This window comes from Caenorhabditis elegans, chromosome V (genome assembly GCF_000002985.6).
Source record: "Caenorhabditis elegans chromosome V".
Taxonomy (NCBI): domain Eukaryota; kingdom Metazoa; phylum Nematoda; class Chromadorea; order Rhabditida; family Rhabditidae; genus Caenorhabditis; species Caenorhabditis elegans.
The window spans coordinates 7,252,125-7,268,927 of NC_003283.11; the positions used below are offsets into that span (position 1 = coordinate 7,252,125).

Consider the following 16,803-nt stretch of genomic DNA (forward strand, 5'->3'; position numbering starts at 1 on the left):
CGTAATTTTCTGAACGTCAAAACCCTTTTCCTGAAATTTTCAAAAAAAAAAGAACAAAAATCTGGCCAAAATGCCCCAAAACCACCCGTCCAACTATTATAGACAGCCATCTAAAATAATGCCTTCAAAAAATTCATTTTCAATCTAAAACATGCTTGCTAATTAGACAGTTTGGTAATTGTTTCCGATGTTTCTTCACATTAAACCCATCGTTGATCGTAAACATATTTCACTTTTTCTTTCACGTTTTTGATTAATTGTTGTTCGAAATCTGGAGCCAGCCTAGTTTCTTTCAAGGATCCATTGTAGAATTCCATCCAATTTCCATTTAACGAATTTTGATCAACACTTCGATAATGCCTGAAAAGTCATATAGCTAATTTTCGTTTCAAGTGAGTTTTTGGGACCAAGCCTAAGGAACAGAAACAATTCCAAAATTTAAATAAAGATAATGTTGTACCTTAAATGAATAATTTGTTTAGGTATCGAAATAACATGAACATTCGGCTTTTGTCGAAAAGACCAGTGATAAAACAAAACATATACTAAATCCGGGCGTATAATTCCTTTGAAATTGTACCAGCTGACTTCTGTGGTCTTGTTATACTTGAGAAACGTCAATTCTGACTGTAAATTTGCAAAATTTTTCAGTTTTTCCGGAATTGTTCCGGTTGTTAGAATACGATTTGCCGTAATGCTGAGTTCTCCAATTGACGCTGGCATTGACCTGAATTGATTATAACGCTTTGCTCAGATTTGAAAAGTCTTGCCTCAAAAAATAAAGTATATCGTTGGAGCCTGTGTAAATTATTCGTTCGTCAATATCAACGTTAATCACCCATTTTGAATGATGTCGGCTTCGATGGTGGCAATCCTATAACTAGTTATAACATAGATAAGTCATGAATTTAAGAAACACCCAACGAGATAACAGGAGTTACTTTTTTCATTTGGAAGAAGATTGGTCATAAGCTGGCATGCACATTATTTGACACGTTGGCAGGTATAAAATAAGCTTAGCTTGATCTAATGAAAGACAGGTATGCGGTAGACACTTAAGTAGACTTAAATGGCGGGTTTTTTGTTTTCGTTTACAGACAAACATTTTTTGGTTTCCTAACAAATTTTTTTTCTCCGAACATTCAGTTCTTTGACAAGTCAAAAATGGTCGGAACAAATGTAAACTTTGCAGAGAAATGTATGTTAACAGTTGCGACCAAATTTGCTGAAAATTTGCCGTTTGCCGAAAAAACCGATTCGTCGCCCATCCCTTGTACATAGATTGAATTTTTTGTTCATTGAAATGTCACAAACCGGAATGCGCTCGGCGTCTCATTCTCGTAACTCAATTATTTCCCTTGTAAATTTGAATTATTGCCAGCGTTGAAAAGGTTTCTTACACAATTAAAACATATAAAATTTAACCTGTGTTTGTATCAAGTGAAACATCCATCCTAATTCTTGATATTCTGTAATATAAGTTGTGTACTCGGCATATCCGAACTTTGCATAGTAGTCCACGACTGTTCGATCATATTCGTTTATACTGAACAGAGTGAAGTAGAAATATGAAACACCCTTAATCAGAACTATTGCTTCTATTTCAAATATGAGCAACCTACCACAAGTTTATAATGCTCCACATATTCTACAATTTCCAACCATTTGCTCTTTTTTCCGTACAATGGGCCAACACAAACAGACAGCTCATGAATTGGCTCTTAACGAAAAATTGTTCATGATATACTGAATAACTGAACATTGGTCCCGATACTCAAAATTTGTGCCGCAAAATAAAAATTGAAAAGAGCACCCGCAAACCAAACATCCGGTTTCATATAATGAATCGTTTATTATATTATTTGTCTACTATTTGAGATGGACGGTTTGATGACTTTTTGAGTAATCCGAAAAAGGGAAATGGAAAACACCAGCGGACATAGCTAAAATTTTTTGGCAGAACTTTTGGTTGAAAAAAATAAAATTATAAATAGTTTAAAATTATATAATGTTTCGGAAACTTCCGAGATATTCATTAGCTTTTTTTCAATTTGTTCTAAAAGTTCATAAAAAACCGTTCAAACTTTATATTCGAAGTTACTTCATTCTTTTCCTCTATAAAATTTAGATTTTCAGTTATAAACTTTCAAAAAATAATAAAAAATTGAAAACCCTAAGACGTATATACGTATCTTACCATCGTAAATTCTAAAGGTCAATGGGATCGGCTCATGAGGGGTTTCATTCTCATCAAAAGTAACGCTTACAAACTCGGCGCCATATCTTCTGGGACATGTGATTACTGTCATAGGAACTACCACAGTGTCGAAAGAAGAGTAAGGAACTTCATCACGATTACAGTCGTAGTATCGACAAGTCACCTTTTTGCTGAAAAAAGCTGAAACAAACGTTAAGAAGTATATTAGGAGAATAACGCTCAAAGTCTTCGACAACGACCTTCAATTTTTGTAATTCCAAAACTGAGATCTTTGTCTCTTCTTTTCATCGTTGTTAATGCCTTTGATAATACTTTGTCAAAAAAAGCAAACGTTATTATTTCCTCACATACTTATCAATGTTTTGTGACGTTGTAACTATTGAAATTTGATCAGAATACACAAATGAAGATAGAAGACGGACTTGAGCATCTTTGATGTGCCTCTGAAAGAGTTTTACAAAAAATTCAAGCTTATTTGAAGGTTGGCCAGGATATAAAAGATAAAACTTACAAAAGCACCAATCCGCACTGCGGCCCATTTTTTGAAATCTTCTGAGTATGGTACATCTTTCGAAGTAACTCTGTTCCATGTTGGCACAACACAATCCTTGTTTTTATGAGAATATCTAAGATATAAAAAGTTATAATTTCGAAATGATATTTCAGTTTTCTCACAAATGAATGGAAAATGAGTGATTTGCCTCTTTAAAAACATTAATAAGCAGAGAAATTTGATTGAAAATGATTCCCAGGCCGAAACAAAAAATAATTAATCTTAAACAGAGTATTACAATTTTTTTGAAGTTATTAAACATTTTCTTAGCTAATACGAGTAATTCAACACAGTGGAGAAACGCCACAAATGCGGGATGAGGATTTTATCTCGATTAACAAAGCTTGTAAAGCGAAAGGGGAGATTAAAATCAGAGCAGATACATTCACAGCTTTATAGTTTATAAATTATTTATATAGTTTTTTAAATTATTTGAAAAGTAAGAATAACAAAACGTGAAATGAAGGGGGTATGAAACATTTGTAGACCTTCCGTTAAACTAGAAGTATTAAAAGTATTGAAACTCCTGCGTAAGCAAACAAGACACACAAACTATAGGCGAACAATGATATGAAATCACTACTGGAGTCTGTTTGATTACGTTAAAGAATGAAGAGAATATATTGCTCCGTTAGCACTTTTAAGTTGGCGTCTTTGAACATTGTCTTTGAAATTCACTTTTGTAGCATAAATTTTCAAGATCTATTGTTGCAATCATATTTCAGCCATCAAATTAAAAATCGGTTCCAAAACAACGATTAATGCTTGAATTGTCATGAAAACTTCAGAGTAATTTGTAAAAATTTCACAGAATGACAAAAGAAACACAATATTTTGTTTCAAAATTACATAAAACATTTTTGATGAAAACTCCTGTCTGGCGACAACAGATCCTTACATTAGGTGCATCGAAAATTGATTTCCTTGGCCGCATAGTTTTTATGCGAAATTGTGCTCGGTGTTTCGAGGGTATATTTTGTAAATGTTTCATCATAAAATTGATTTAATCGCAGCTCAATTTTTTTGATACTCTGCCAAAACCACACTATTTTGAAAACGTGTGGTGAAGTTCAGAATAGTTTATATATGCGAGGTTAACATCAACTTAAGCTGTTGTGATTAAGTTACATTTTTTCTGAAAAAGTGAATCGAAAGAATTGCTTGTAATAAAATGTTTTGATTTTTATGAATTCCTGATATTATTTAACATTGAACCAAACTGACGTTTCGATAAGCTTGACTCTTTATCCGTTACTATTGTTGGAAAACAATGGACCGAACTGTCTTAGTAACTCGTACACATATCTTTACGCGCGACCAGCATAGCTTAATAAGTAAGATAAACTTTTTGCCTTTACCTCAAAAACTTGCTTTCTTTTGATTGATCTTCAACACAAAAAGATAAAAACACGGATTTTAACCAGGCAATGTTTTTTTTTAAATTTCACTTTAAAGGTGGTGTACAGTCAAAATGTTTTGTTTTAAATGACAGAAAATAGAAAAAAAATCAAGAAAAACGGACGAATTGAGCCAGGAAACGCAAAAACATCAAAAATTATGACACCCATTTGCGCGAGAATTCAAATTTAATTCGGTCGTTTCTTTGATTTTTTGAAAAATTGAAAAAATCTTTAAAAAATTTAGAATATTTTGAAAAAAAAATTACAGTAATGTTCGGTCATTAGGGCCTATTTTCTGTCGTTCATTTTTGTCATTTCTCTATTTTGTGAATCCTGTCATTTTCTGTCAAAACAAAATAGACTCTACTCTACCGTTAAGCATTAACGTAGTTGATAAATTTTTTGAGATATTGTCTTTCTGAAATTATACGAGTTGTCAAAGTTGAGATCTGTAAACCCTTTCCCATTCAAAAAACTATTTGACTTTTAGCTTGAAATGAGTAATGTAGTCTTGAAATTATGAAATGCCTGAAAACAAATATGTATTTTTAGTTTTTGATAATTTTTTTCGAAATTTGTATGTATTTATTTTAAACTTTTTTATTAACTGTTTTAAGTTCCTATGTTGGTTGTTGTTCTATCTGTACTGACACTAGAAAAACATATGCAAGATTGAATAATACTTATGGCATGTTAATCAACAATTCAGTTCTTGTTTTGCAGCGTTTAGTCTCCGTTGTCGTCGCTCACTTGTTCTATCTCATTTAGTTACCCTGGCGGTAACCATTAAGCCATTTTATAGAGAAAACTAGCTGTTGTTGTTAACAGATCGGATTCTGACAGTCCATTTGCCGACCACAATAATGTACCTGGCTAATAAAACCCTAATAAAATCAATGCTCACTGATTGATTCTGCAACAAGGAGCTCCAGCAAAGTGAATATCCATTTTGAGCATATTTGCTCGAAATGGTAAAATTTTAATGAATCATTTTTCAGTTAAAGCATAATGTAATTTCAACGAAAAATGTTTGTTTTTTTGAATCTTCTTAGACTTATTAGTAGTACTATCAAAGTGTAATACGTCTATTAACCGATGAGCCCATAACTTTGCTTATATTACCATCTATTTTTCAAGTATGTACATATGTCAAGTATAATTTAGTTTCAGTCATCTACAGAGGCGTAAACATATGAATAATGAGAATAGGCACATGCTGAGTCTGGAGAGGTTTTCGACATTTAAAAAGTACACCACTGAAACACCGGTGTAAAATCCTTTGCCGAAGAAGTTGAAGAAATTATCTGCAATATAAAGGCAGGAATTATAATATATTATATAGGCAAATTGATTGTCCGTACAAAAACTTCACAAATAATTGGTTTATAATTTTTGATTACAAAATACAGGAAATGATAAGAAACTGCCGTGTTCTTAAAACATGGCTTGAGATCTTTTCTGCATACAACGCTGTAAAAAGATTTTTAACGCTGGAATAAAGACGTCACTAAATTGTTTCACGGGAGGATACTAGTTTGGAGATCTCAAATTCGAAGAACATGCATTTGTATAGAAGACACGGAACATGTGAGACAGCTTGGCGTTGTTTCAGCAAGCTTGTATCAGATGTTCATCTATCTGACCGTATTGCAAAGTCTAGCATAAAACCATCTTATATCTCAAATGCATTCAACATTCAAAACTATTATTACAATTTTTGAATCTCAAAGAATCAAAAAATTTCCTTCAGCAAAATAATTATCTTATGTTAGAACAAATGTATTATTCTATGGTCGAAATCGCACTGAAAATCATAAATTTCTGACAAAAGCCTGCTTGCTAGGCTTTCTTACCCCTTCTCTAATTAGATAATATTCATTAGTATTGACTATTCCAGTACATTTAGTACAGTACAGTACAGTACATACATTTTGCACTGCGCAGCCCACATTAACTTCATGCAATGATTAGTCCTTGTTGGGAGTTATAATTTTTAAATGAAAATTAAACCGGAAGATTTCCGTTATTGTAACAAAAACCTGTTAATGCATTTATAGATGAAAATTGAAAAGGATAAAGTCACGGACTACTGTGCACTCTCTAGTAATACATATGACGAATCTCTGAGTATTGTATCCAAAAACACAGTTGACAACAGGCTCCAGTTGTTTTGCAGTCTCTATTAGTGTTAGTGAACTCGAATTATCTTGCAAGTTTACAAAATAACTAACTATGTTTACTTTTGTTATGTAGTCAAAAGGACCAGGAGAAAAATTAAGTAGATTACCTTGTCAAGGGCCATTTATACTTCGGGATCCAAAAATTGATATTTGAATTTTGAATGAAACTATGTAGATGACACAATTTTGAAAAATAAAAATAAATAACTCGTATATTTTTTAATGATGCTCAGATCCATGTACAATTTTTGCATGGATGATACGCTTTCAAAATGTGAAAAAAACTTCATACGACATACCTATATCCAAGGAATTAATTAGAAGACGTACATATGTATATGAAGAAGAACTCGAAGAACATACTTACAAGCTATGCTAAGTATCATGAGCTCAACGCCACGGTGATATCAAAAGTAGGTTATTTGTTTATTTCTGTGAAAAATGTCAAGTTCACTATTCCAAATGTTAGAATCATTCGATTCTATCTGAAACAAATCAAACGTTATTTCAGATTTAAAAGACAATTATATTCATTCTAGAATTCCATCACCGCCTAACATGGTCTTCTAGTAAGCCTGAAATTTACCATACTGTTCCAACACTGGAAAAACATTTTGACCAGGACCAGATACAATCGGATATTTGATTATATCAGTCTTATGCATCAGAAAATGCCAACATAATCGAAGAAAACAACAATTTCCTGATACTGGTTTAAGTTGCCGCCCATCTTTAGTACATATATATTACAAGGCTAGCAGAATAGTTTCTTCAACAACCAATCTCATAATGAAGTTCATTTTCTATTCATTGCTTGCATTCACCGCTTTGTCGGTTACTGTCCAAGGATTCTCAACCAACGTTCGTGAGAAGAGAGATGCTGAACTAGAAAAGCTCCCAACTGTTGCCATCGAGGAGAAGACTTCAGAGAAAGAAGAAACTGGAGTACAAACGGCTGAGTCTAATGATACCGAGGAGAAGACTTTGGCAGAGGCAGGATCTGATGAGCCAAAGACCATATATGCTGACACCGAAAAAGTTATTGTTAAGAGAAGCGTTGCTTCAAGAAGAGCTGCTGCTGCTGCTCACCAGAAGAAAGCTCTAGCTAGATTGAACGCTCTCAAGAGAAAGCATCTTGTTGCTGCCCACAAGAAGAAGGCTCTAGCTAGATTGAACGCTCTCAAGAGAAAGCATCTTGTTGCTGCCCACAAGAAGAAGGCTCTAGCTAGATTGAACGCTCTCAAGAGACAGCATGTTGTTGTTGCCCACAAGAAGAAGGCTCTAGCTAGATTAAACGCTCTCAAGAGACAGCATGTTGTTGTTGCCCACAAGAAGAAGGCTCTAGCTAGATTAAACGCTCTCAAGAGACAGCATGTTGTTGTTGCCCACAAGAAGAAGGCCCTAGCTAGATTAAACGCTCTCAAGAGACAGCATGTTGTTGTTGCCCACAAGAAGAAGGCTCTAGCTAGATTGAACGCTCTCAAGAGAAAGCATGCTGTTGCTAGAAGAAACGCTATTCAAAGACAAGCAAGAGCTGCTGCCAACAAGAAGAAGGCTGTCGCTTAGAGACAGCACTAATTCCAGCACAGGAACTTTGCTGATAACATTTTTTTGAACTATTGTATGCATTTCTAAAGTATTATTGTGCTTATATTTATTTTGAAATAAAATTATTTATTTTGCAAGCAATTAATTATTTCCCATCATATAATACATTAGGATCGTTGAACAGGACTTTCCTCTGAAACTTCCACTTGTTAATGGGGTCGACATCAAGGGTGGGCAAACTTTTTCAAAGTCAAGAAATCAAGAATTCTTGATTTAAAAAGTCAAGAAACAGTCAAGAAATCAAGAAAAATCAAGAAATTTTCTCCGGCCAATATTTTTGAACGAAATTGGAAGAAATAGTTAAATTTATCAGTTTTAACTTATTTTTTAACGAATATCATCAGAAGGAACTTCGAAAAATGAGCAAAACGTGCAAAACTAATGATTATCGACAAAAACGTTTTCAATCTTTTTGAATTTCTTTCTGAAATTCTCGTTTTTTCAACCGAAATTGGGTTTTATGGTGTTTTTTAAGTTAATATATTCTGAAAATGACAAAAATAGCGAAAAAAAAATTTCGGAAAAAAGGAAAACCCAGTTTTTCAGCCAAACTTTCGAGTTAAAAAATTTCTTGATTTCTTGACACAATTTATCAAGAAATCAAGAAACAAGAATTCTTGACAAAATGTCAAGAAATCAAGAAATTCAAAAAATCAATCAATCAAGAATCCCCACCTGGTCGACATCACTTCTGAAGGCGTACGATTTTTAGTTGTTTTCTCACAATTTTCAAATGAGTAAATTCCAATAACTAGAAATGTCAGTAAAAGAAATTCAAATGACGAAGTTTTTTTTACATAATCAGTACAACTGATATACTTTTTTGAATAATCTATTTCGACGAGTTGCTCATGGTAAAATAGAAAAACTTGACATTTCTCTAGCTTAATACCACCTCCTCACACAGCCTATACTCGAGAGACCTTTGGAAGGAAGATTTTTGGAGTTGTATATAATTTCCCAGATACTTGTAAGTTTTTCTTCTTCAAATGAACACGAAAAATGTTTCGATGAATGAAATTAACTTCTTTCTTTTTTCAGGTACATCGAAAGAACTTGAGGGACGTTGGAGTCCCTAGGGACTCCAACAGAGAAAGAAGGGGACTCGCTACACAATGGAAATTATTAATGTTGAAGTGTTAAATTTTTTTTAGATTTTTAGTTTAATAAAATTAAATTTATTTACACTCAGTATTCCAAGTTGACAATGTATTTGATAAAATAATGAAGGGATGGGGAACGAGCCGTGGTCCAAATTCGTATGAAATGCGCCGGGCGCGCGCAGAAAGTGCTCCGGGCGCTCGCGACATTATTACTAGCGCGCTCCGTCCGCGCGCCAGGAGTAGCAAAGTGCCGAGTACATATGACTTTTGATTTGGAAAAATAAAAACAAAAACATATTTTCACCCAGGAAAGCAGAAATAAAAGTTTAAATACCAATCACTGGAGTACTTTTATTCTAAACTGATATGTAAATTACTAAGTAAAAGTAAAAACAAAGTAAATAACCATAATTCTTGCAATGATGACGCAATGATGACAATTTCGGCTGCTAGACTAACTTTTGAATGTCCTATAGCATTAGTTGGTATTATCTGACAAATATCTGATCAAATTCCCTTTAAAACTAAAACAAACAAAACAAAACTGTATTTTCAATCGATTGAAAATAAATCCATAAATATAGATCCGGCAAAGTAATGTAATAGTGTAGCAACAGTCTGCAAGGCTTTCTACATATTAGTGGCTGTAATGCTGAGTTTCAAATTTCTCGTAAGGGTACAAAAAAAAGTACATTTTCAAAGATGACACTTTAATTTCGACGTTAGTTGTTTGGAATTTTTTTCAATGACTTTTTTCTTGGAAGGTGGTAGCTTGGACTTTCTGACATATCGTTGTCAAATTGTTGTGTAATTATGAACCTGAATTCGACAGTTGTTGTGCATTTTATTAATATTACATTAGCTCGCACATCTTCATTTTGGATGTTTTTTGAGAATTTGTTAAGTTTTTATAGAAGTGTTTTAAGATTATCAAAAATAGTTTGAGAGTGTCAAAGACCACAAGATTTTTCCAGGTAGGGCTCCCATGTGGCGTCGCTCAAACGCCGCAAACGCCGCACCCATCGCCGCATCCAAATCTTTGAAGCGATGCGCGGAACCCAAAAAGTGTCGGACGGGAGCCAAGTTTGCACCAAGTAATGACATACCATATCGCACTACTTATTCGACAATAAAAATGTGAGCAAGGTTGTAGACAGTAAATCTGTTGAACACTTTTTGCGAAACTCAGTTTCTAAGTTGGGCTTATATGTACATTTGGGAATCGAAGTAAGCACGTGTACCAACTGCCTAAAAATTGACCAAAAACGTTTTTCCATTTATTTCAATTGAAAAGTATATTCAAAAATAAAACGAGATTCTTAACCTAATCACAATTTATAAGCTGAAAGAATAATAAAAAACATCAAGATTAACTTTCAAACTCCAACGTTTATTGAATCATTGTTTTATAAATAAGTCAGTACACTCATTGTCTCCTACATTAACAAGGAATAGTCGAATAAATCGATATTTCAAAACTTCGACAAAGTACGGCTTCATTGATATGTATTTCCCGTCTTCGAGCATCTTGAAAATAAAATCATGGAACTTTTCCATTTCTCCGTCCGCTTTCTCCAAAAGGTCTTTGTGCATCTCTACATTCATCTGACATATTTTTATTCCTTCCTTGTCAATAGTTCCGCCATTATGGACTTGATCAAGAAATGAAAATTCATTTCCTTCAATATCAATCCAGAGAATATCAATTCTGCTTTTTCGTATAAAATTCTTCAAAAAGTATTCAGCTCCAACGTGTTCGGTTATCTCTTCTTTATACTTCTCTAAAACTTTCAAAAAATGATTATTTAAAAAAAATATAACCTATTTAGATGTATAAATGTTTCAGGAAAGTTTATGTTTAACTAACCCCGATAAACACGAGAATTTTTCATTCCATTTTCTCCACTAACAGCATACTGGTAATACTTTCCTCCAAGTTTATTTTCATATAAATCTTTATTAATAGCGTTTGATGGATCTGATCCGTGAAAGTCAATATTTGGATATAACTGAAATTTATTTATTTTCATAATTCTCTTTTTTTTCTCACTTCTTTTAATTTTAACTCTGCTTTAATGTCGTGACCGATTCCTAAAGTTACCATCGTCAACAGTTCGTTCTGAAAATTGAAATGTAGTAAATTAAATATGTTGAAAAAGGTATAAAACCTTGTTAGGAAACACTACGTATTTGATCTCATCCCGATTGGGTGTTGGACGAATATCCAATGCTTTATATTCTTGAAGACCATCGCATTGCTTGGTGATGTTGGTAAAAGAGAACCAGAACTGAAATATACAGAAAATGGCACATTTTAAACATTTGCTATTATGCCCGTTCTCATGTGCTGCGATGCTTTGCGAGTTATTTAAAAGTACTTATGTATTTAGTTTATTTGTAGGAAAGTAATAGAAAATCGATGAACTTTCTATTGATCTAGTCTATTGATGCTGATGAGAATGAGACCAAGAAATATCAATCATGTATCAGTAGTTTGTTGTCGGAAAGGGTCTTGTAATCAAAACAGGCATCATCAAACCAGTTTCATTCATCTTAGGCTTCTTATCACATTTATACTAAACTTTTTCGCAAAAATCCGTTTTGATCACAAAATGGGTTGGAATTCAAAAATTCAAATTGACAACAATTCGGCTACCTCTTTGTATTGTCCCCTTAGTGGCAGCAGCTTGGGATATGCACATTCTCGAAATGCATTGAAAATGGCTTTACTCGTGTTTGGCTTCATGAAATTGTAAAGTAACAAAATTGATGCTCCAAGAAATGCAAAATTAAAAATTCTTCGGAACGAACATTTTCGGAATAATCCATCTGAATTGTTTTCTACATGAGTATATTTCATAGCTTACAATTTTCTCCAGTCCAAATGTGACGACGAATCATGCAGAACGCAGTAAATACTTGTAACTTTAGTAATTTTTCTTGTCTAAGAAGTAGTGAAAATGAGAATGTTGTATAGATTTAATCCAGGGAAATCCAAACGATAGTTCCGGTAGCTGACTGGTTTTCTTGAAAACAATTTGATGCTGGAGATAAAATCAAAAACCATGTGAAAATGTAGAATTTCAAAAAGACATTGATTGGTTCGAAATTCAGTGATCACCTTCAGTTGCACATCTATTGAACATTTAAGTGAAATTGAACCGCTGGTTGGTTGCCAATTTTGTGATTTTGCAAAACGTTAGCACTTCGGATTCCAGTAATATGAATAGGTTCAGTTTTTCACAATTTTTGAATGGAAATGAATCAATTAACAGAAATAAAACAGCATGTATTGATGGACTTCTTCGGTAAAATCGAATCAGCTGATTGGGGATCTGCTTGAACATTACGTATAGGGTGGTTTTGACCAGATCACAAGGAGACCCAAAATGGGCTTCAAGTTAACTGATAATCATTTACTATATATAAAGCGCTTATTCCGTTTGTCCGTTTGTACATAGTTTTTAGTCTATGTAGTCTTTGTAGTCTGTGAAGTTTTAGCTTCTGGAGGGGTAAAAATGTGTTCATCTACTCCCATACGAATTACATAGCAGTGTTTCGCCATGTTGTTTATTTTTTGAACAGATAAATACTTCCACTAATCACAATTACTAGCAGGACATCAATGATAATTTGATTTGACTACCTAAGTCGTCAAATCAAAGCTCAAAACCATCTAAACACCGAAGACGTCGAGCTGCATGGGCGGCATTCAACGGAATCAAGAACCCTACACACTCCATTAACGACAAGAAATTTCGCGCGAACCTGTTCGACTCAACCCGCGCTCACATACGGCTCACTATCAGAAGTCTGAACCTTCAGCAGAGCCTTATCCGAAAGAGTAAGAATAACACATGCCTCCCTAGAAAGACGGCTGGTTGGACTCACTCCTACATCTCCATCGTGAAGACATTCCAGAGATGTCTCGAGCAAGAGTTCCACTCAACTTCATAAAAATGCAAATCGCGAGAAGGAAAGACTGTAGATTGATCACATTGATGACTGAATACCGATCGACCATGGAACGGGAAAAGGCCACGTGGACGGCCACCAATGTGTTGGACTGATTCGCTGCAAAAGGAGATCACCACTCGCGCAGCAAACGGAGAAGTTATCAGAATATGGTCCACTATTGCTAAAGATCGCAAAGAATGGATTGCTCTGATCCGCAAGTTTGTCAATCTGTAGGCAAATTGATGCCAAAATTTGGCAGGAAGTAGAAAACAAGCGAAGTTTGGCAGATAGTTGCATCCGTTTAACAAAACTTTGTCTCTAAATACCAAGATCGTAGAAAACTTCCTCGTAAAAAAATGTTTTTCGAAAATTCTTCAAATTTTGTGCAGGAAAGATGCAACCAAATCTAATCAGTTTTTTAAATTACCAAACATTAGAATTTAAAGCGTCATACTCAAGCGGTAATGGGGAAAAATATTATTTAGTGAACTTTTTGAAATTTTTGAGAATTTCTCGAAAACTAAATATTAATTTGAATGCTTTGTACGTGGAAAAATTGTTTAGACTTGGTTGCATCATTCCTGTGCGAAAAATCAAAAATTCAAAAATCATACAAATCAAAAAAAGACAAAAAAAATTTCGAAGATTTTTTGATCATCGAAAAACATATTTTTTTGAACGAGGTTTTTCTCAATTTCTTATTGTATTCTCATATTGTAGACTGGATGTATCACAATCCGCACATAGCTCTCAAATTAAAGTTAAAAAGAAGCGAGATCAGGCAGACACCTGAAAAAAAGTGTCTCCGAGCTAGGAGGATACATGGGGAGGTCAAAACTTCTAAAAAGTGCCGTCAAATGAAAGATTATGTTTGATAACATGAATTCTCACATTTTCAGAAGAATCTATTCGCCACGAGAAAGGGTTAGTTTTATTAGTAGACAAAAAGTAGCCGCCGAATCCTTTTTCCGAGCCACCTTGTCTTTACCAAATTTACCAAATCAATGTAAATAACTGTTTTTTTTTTGCTGATTTATGCAATAATTTGCTTGTCGACTTACAAGATCTCTGTTTGTTTTTCTTCTCTTTGGTAATCCGAAAATTATTTACTGATTTATCTAAAGGTTTCTATTTTGCTTCACAAAGATCGAACAAATAGATATTTATTCCGGTTACCACTATTTGTTTGAGAAGTTTTCAACACCATTAGTATCTTCATACAAAAAAATGCATCTGAGAAGTTTCAGAATATTTTCAAATAAATTATGGAACATTTTAATATATTGTGCAACAATTGTATTCATTTTTATTGTGTAAGTTTTTCAAATTCAATTCAGAACCAATTATTATGTATTAGAAGCTTATTTTATCTCTTTTTAGAATAGCGAAAATCATCAAAGCGTCGACGTTTCTTCTGACTGATGGTTATACAACAGAAGAAATTCCTGTGGAGGAAGAGACAACAACTGAAGCAAGTTATGATTTGAGCACATATAATACAAAGACTCGTAAGGGACTTGTGACTCTTGAAGAGTTGAATGAAAAGGTATTAGCGGGAACTGGAAAAGTAGCGGAAACCCACGAACGCAAGAATAAGAGTTGCTTTGACAATTACAAAGCCAAGCTGGCTTGCAATCAAGTCAAGTAATGATCAAGGAGACGCTCTTTCAACAATTTTTGTCCACTAAGAGAAAAGTGAGGGAGAGAGACAGCGCGCATCAAAAGTGTCTTAATTTTTTAAATTTACAGGCCCTATCAAAATCTCATACTTTTTCTCATACAGGTTTTCAACCCACTTGGATTTGAAATTATTTACCCATCATTTCCTATTCCTACGCTTCGAATGACAAAACTCATGGAGCCAACCTGTGCAACTGTTTTTTCCGAGTATCTTGAAACGACAGAAAGTGCATTTTCCATGCCTGATGAAGTATCAAACGATGTTCCACAATTGCATAAAAACGATTTTCTAATGAGCGGGTACGCGGCTTTCAAGCAGGTGAACTTTCCATTGAAATAGCCGAGAATCAAGAAATAACACAGGCATTTCCCAATGGTGATGAAAAATCTGATTGTCCAAAAAATTGGGATAGAATATCTGAATTGATGGAGTTGGGAAAAGAGGAGCTTATTAAAATTTCCGACAAAGAAGACACAGGTGGAAAATTTTATTTAAATGCAATTTTGGTTTCTGTGTTTCAGAGTCAATGTTTTCCGCGTTGCACTTGTATCCCGTGAAAAGAATGAGTGGATTAGTGGTTGGTAGTGTCATTCCTTGGTTAGAAGTTATGGCTTTACAACATGGTAAAAACGAAAAAGATGCGAAAAAACAAGTGTTGTTTTTTAATTTTTAGGTGCCGCAAGTATTTTGACAGTTGAGAGTAACGAACTGGATATTGAAGAGGAGTACAGAGATCGGCTATCTTCAATAGACCCGCTTGAATTTTCCAAAAAATCGGGAATGTAGGTAAACCTGAAATATCAATTTTCAGTTCATTTTAAACTTTTTTAAAGTTAAAATCTTAAACGTAAAATGCCACAGAAGATTATTCGTTCTCTGTCTTCAAAACATTATTCGAAACTGTGAGGCTAGAAATTCCGCTTGGTCGTGGCGCGAAGAATTTTTTTTCTTTTTACCATCCCTTCTCTGAAAAAAAAAAATTAAAACTAACATCGTTATTAGGAAATTTGCTTCGAAACAAAATTTCGGTGGGCAAGTACCAATTCATTTAAAAATTCATGCTATAACTTTAAAATGTTTTTACTGAAATACAAATGTAATTCTCTCGCGTTCACGGACAGTACGATAGGGATAGTTTGCTTTTTTCGAAATATATTTTCGAATCTTTAAATGTTATTTTTATACTGAAAGTTACACTTTTCTGATATTTTTAAGAGAAAAATACATATACTTTGCATTCAGTTTATCAATGACGTCAATACCAGCGAAATCGTGTGTTCAGCGAAGTTAAACTTTCCAAGCATACTAGGAAAACTTGAAAATACAAGAAAAAAAGTGAGCATTACCTTACTGTTTCCAAAAATGAAGAGATTCGATTTGGATTAGGCAAAAACTGACGTTTTCCAATTTGCAAATACACATTCAAATTAAGAAAAAATTCATGAGAGTTGTTAATTTTGGCACAGAACGCTTCTTTTAAAGCAATTTCCCTTCTGATGCGAATTTATTTTAGGTACACCGAATCATTCGATTTTGCTGCCACATTTGCATTCGTCGAGAGATCTGGTCTTGGCCTTAATCGTGAACCAATGAATCCCATCGGAGATCTTCGCGAAATTATGAAAATAAAATGCGTTTTGAAACGAGGAGGTTACGTTATTAAATTTTATGAAAGAGTAGTTCACTAGGCATTCTGACATAAAAATTACGTGAGACATAGTATAAAATGCAAATAAAACATCCAGCAAATAATTTTTTCAGGTCTCTTATACCTTGGCATTCCCTACGGTATTGACTCCGTTAAGTTTCATTCTCATAGAACTTATGGCTCGCTTCGTCTTGCAATGATGTTCAGTGGATTTGAATGGGTTGCAACGTTCAGTGGAAGATCTCCAAAACGAGTCCAATTAAAAGCTCAACAGAAACAAAGTACAAATTTGTTTGGAACTGCGCGTTATACTTTTGTGTTGAGAAAGATCTAAATGTAATTTTTTAAAGTATATAACCTTGTTTGCTTCAGTTGAAAACTGTATCTATTCATTAATTGTGTTTCTCATTTGATAAATGTTTTACTTATTTTATCATTCCTGATTGTCAGTTGAA

General features: G+C 33.8%; 4 protein-coding genes and 1 pseudogene across 6 annotated transcripts; 3 read left to right on the forward strand and 2 right to left on the reverse strand.

Moving 5' to 3' along the window:
- Nucleotides 1–119: 119 nt before the first annotated feature.
- On the reverse strand, nucleotides 120–3,071 carry gtnt-3 (Glycosyltransferase family 92 protein). Its single transcript, NM_072443.4, has 9 exons — nucleotides 2,894–3,071; nucleotides 2,730–2,844; nucleotides 2,570–2,661; nucleotides 2,198–2,388; nucleotides 1,623–1,720; nucleotides 1,426–1,578; nucleotides 771–874; nucleotides 461–727; nucleotides 120–360 (listed from the first exon to the last, which is right to left on the reverse strand). The coding sequence occupies exons 1-9, from the start codon at nucleotides 3,031–3,033 to the stop codon at nucleotides 201–203; spliced, it is 1,320 nt and encodes a 439-aa protein (NP_504844.2). The 5' UTR covers nucleotides 3,034–3,071; the 3' UTR covers nucleotides 120–200.
- A 4,069-nt stretch (nucleotides 3,072–7,140) lies between these two features.
- On the forward strand, nucleotides 7,141–7,917 carry C13A2.12 (Trichohyalin; the record flags this gene model as incomplete). The annotated part of the gene is made up of 1 exon (NM_001038377.6): nucleotides 7,141–7,917. The coding sequence occupies one exon, from the start codon at nucleotides 7,141–7,143 to the stop codon at nucleotides 7,915–7,917; it is 777 nt and encodes a 258-aa protein (NP_001033466.2).
- A 2,519-nt stretch (nucleotides 7,918–10,436) lies between these two features.
- On the reverse strand, nucleotides 10,437–12,018 carry C13A2.9 (Methyltransferase FkbM domain-containing protein). Its single transcript, NM_072444.5, has 6 exons — nucleotides 11,930–12,018; nucleotides 11,719–11,891; nucleotides 11,231–11,350; nucleotides 11,113–11,181; nucleotides 10,930–11,071; nucleotides 10,437–10,843 (listed from the first exon to the last, which is right to left on the reverse strand). Exons 1-6 carry the CDS (start codon nucleotides 11,961–11,963, stop codon nucleotides 10,461–10,463), a joined length of 921 nt encoding a protein of 306 aa, NP_504845.2. The 5' UTR covers nucleotides 11,964–12,018; the 3' UTR covers nucleotides 10,437–10,460.
- A 433-nt stretch (nucleotides 12,019–12,451) lies between these two features.
- C13A2.8 lies at nucleotides 12,452–13,253 on the forward strand (annotated as a pseudogene). The gene is made up of 5 exons: nucleotides 12,452–12,492; nucleotides 12,728–12,846; nucleotides 12,881–12,960; nucleotides 12,986–13,030; nucleotides 13,080–13,253. Coding segments are annotated over exons 1-5 (459 nt in total).
- Nucleotides 13,254–14,196: 943 nt separating this feature from the next.
- C13A2.7 lies at nucleotides 14,197–16,779 on the forward strand. Of its 2 annotated transcripts, none has more exons than NM_001269152.2 (8): nucleotides 14,197–14,332; nucleotides 14,400–14,565; nucleotides 14,803–15,018; nucleotides 15,063–15,177; nucleotides 15,222–15,323; nucleotides 15,374–15,482; nucleotides 16,214–16,350; nucleotides 16,462–16,779. In NM_001269152.2, the coding sequence occupies exons 1-8, from the start codon at nucleotides 14,247–14,249 to the stop codon at nucleotides 16,680–16,682; spliced, it is 1,152 nt and encodes a 383-aa protein (NP_001256081.1). In that variant the 5' UTR covers nucleotides 14,197–14,246; the 3' UTR covers nucleotides 16,683–16,779. The 2 variants fall into 2 exon arrangements, with proteins under 2 accessions (NP_001256081.1, NP_001359829.1); NM_001373052.1 differs by having other exon boundaries at nucleotides 14,243–14,332; nucleotides 14,400–14,714; nucleotides 14,769–15,018; nucleotides 15,374–15,486; nucleotides 16,462–16,770.
- Nucleotides 16,780–16,803: the final 24 nt, after the last annotated feature.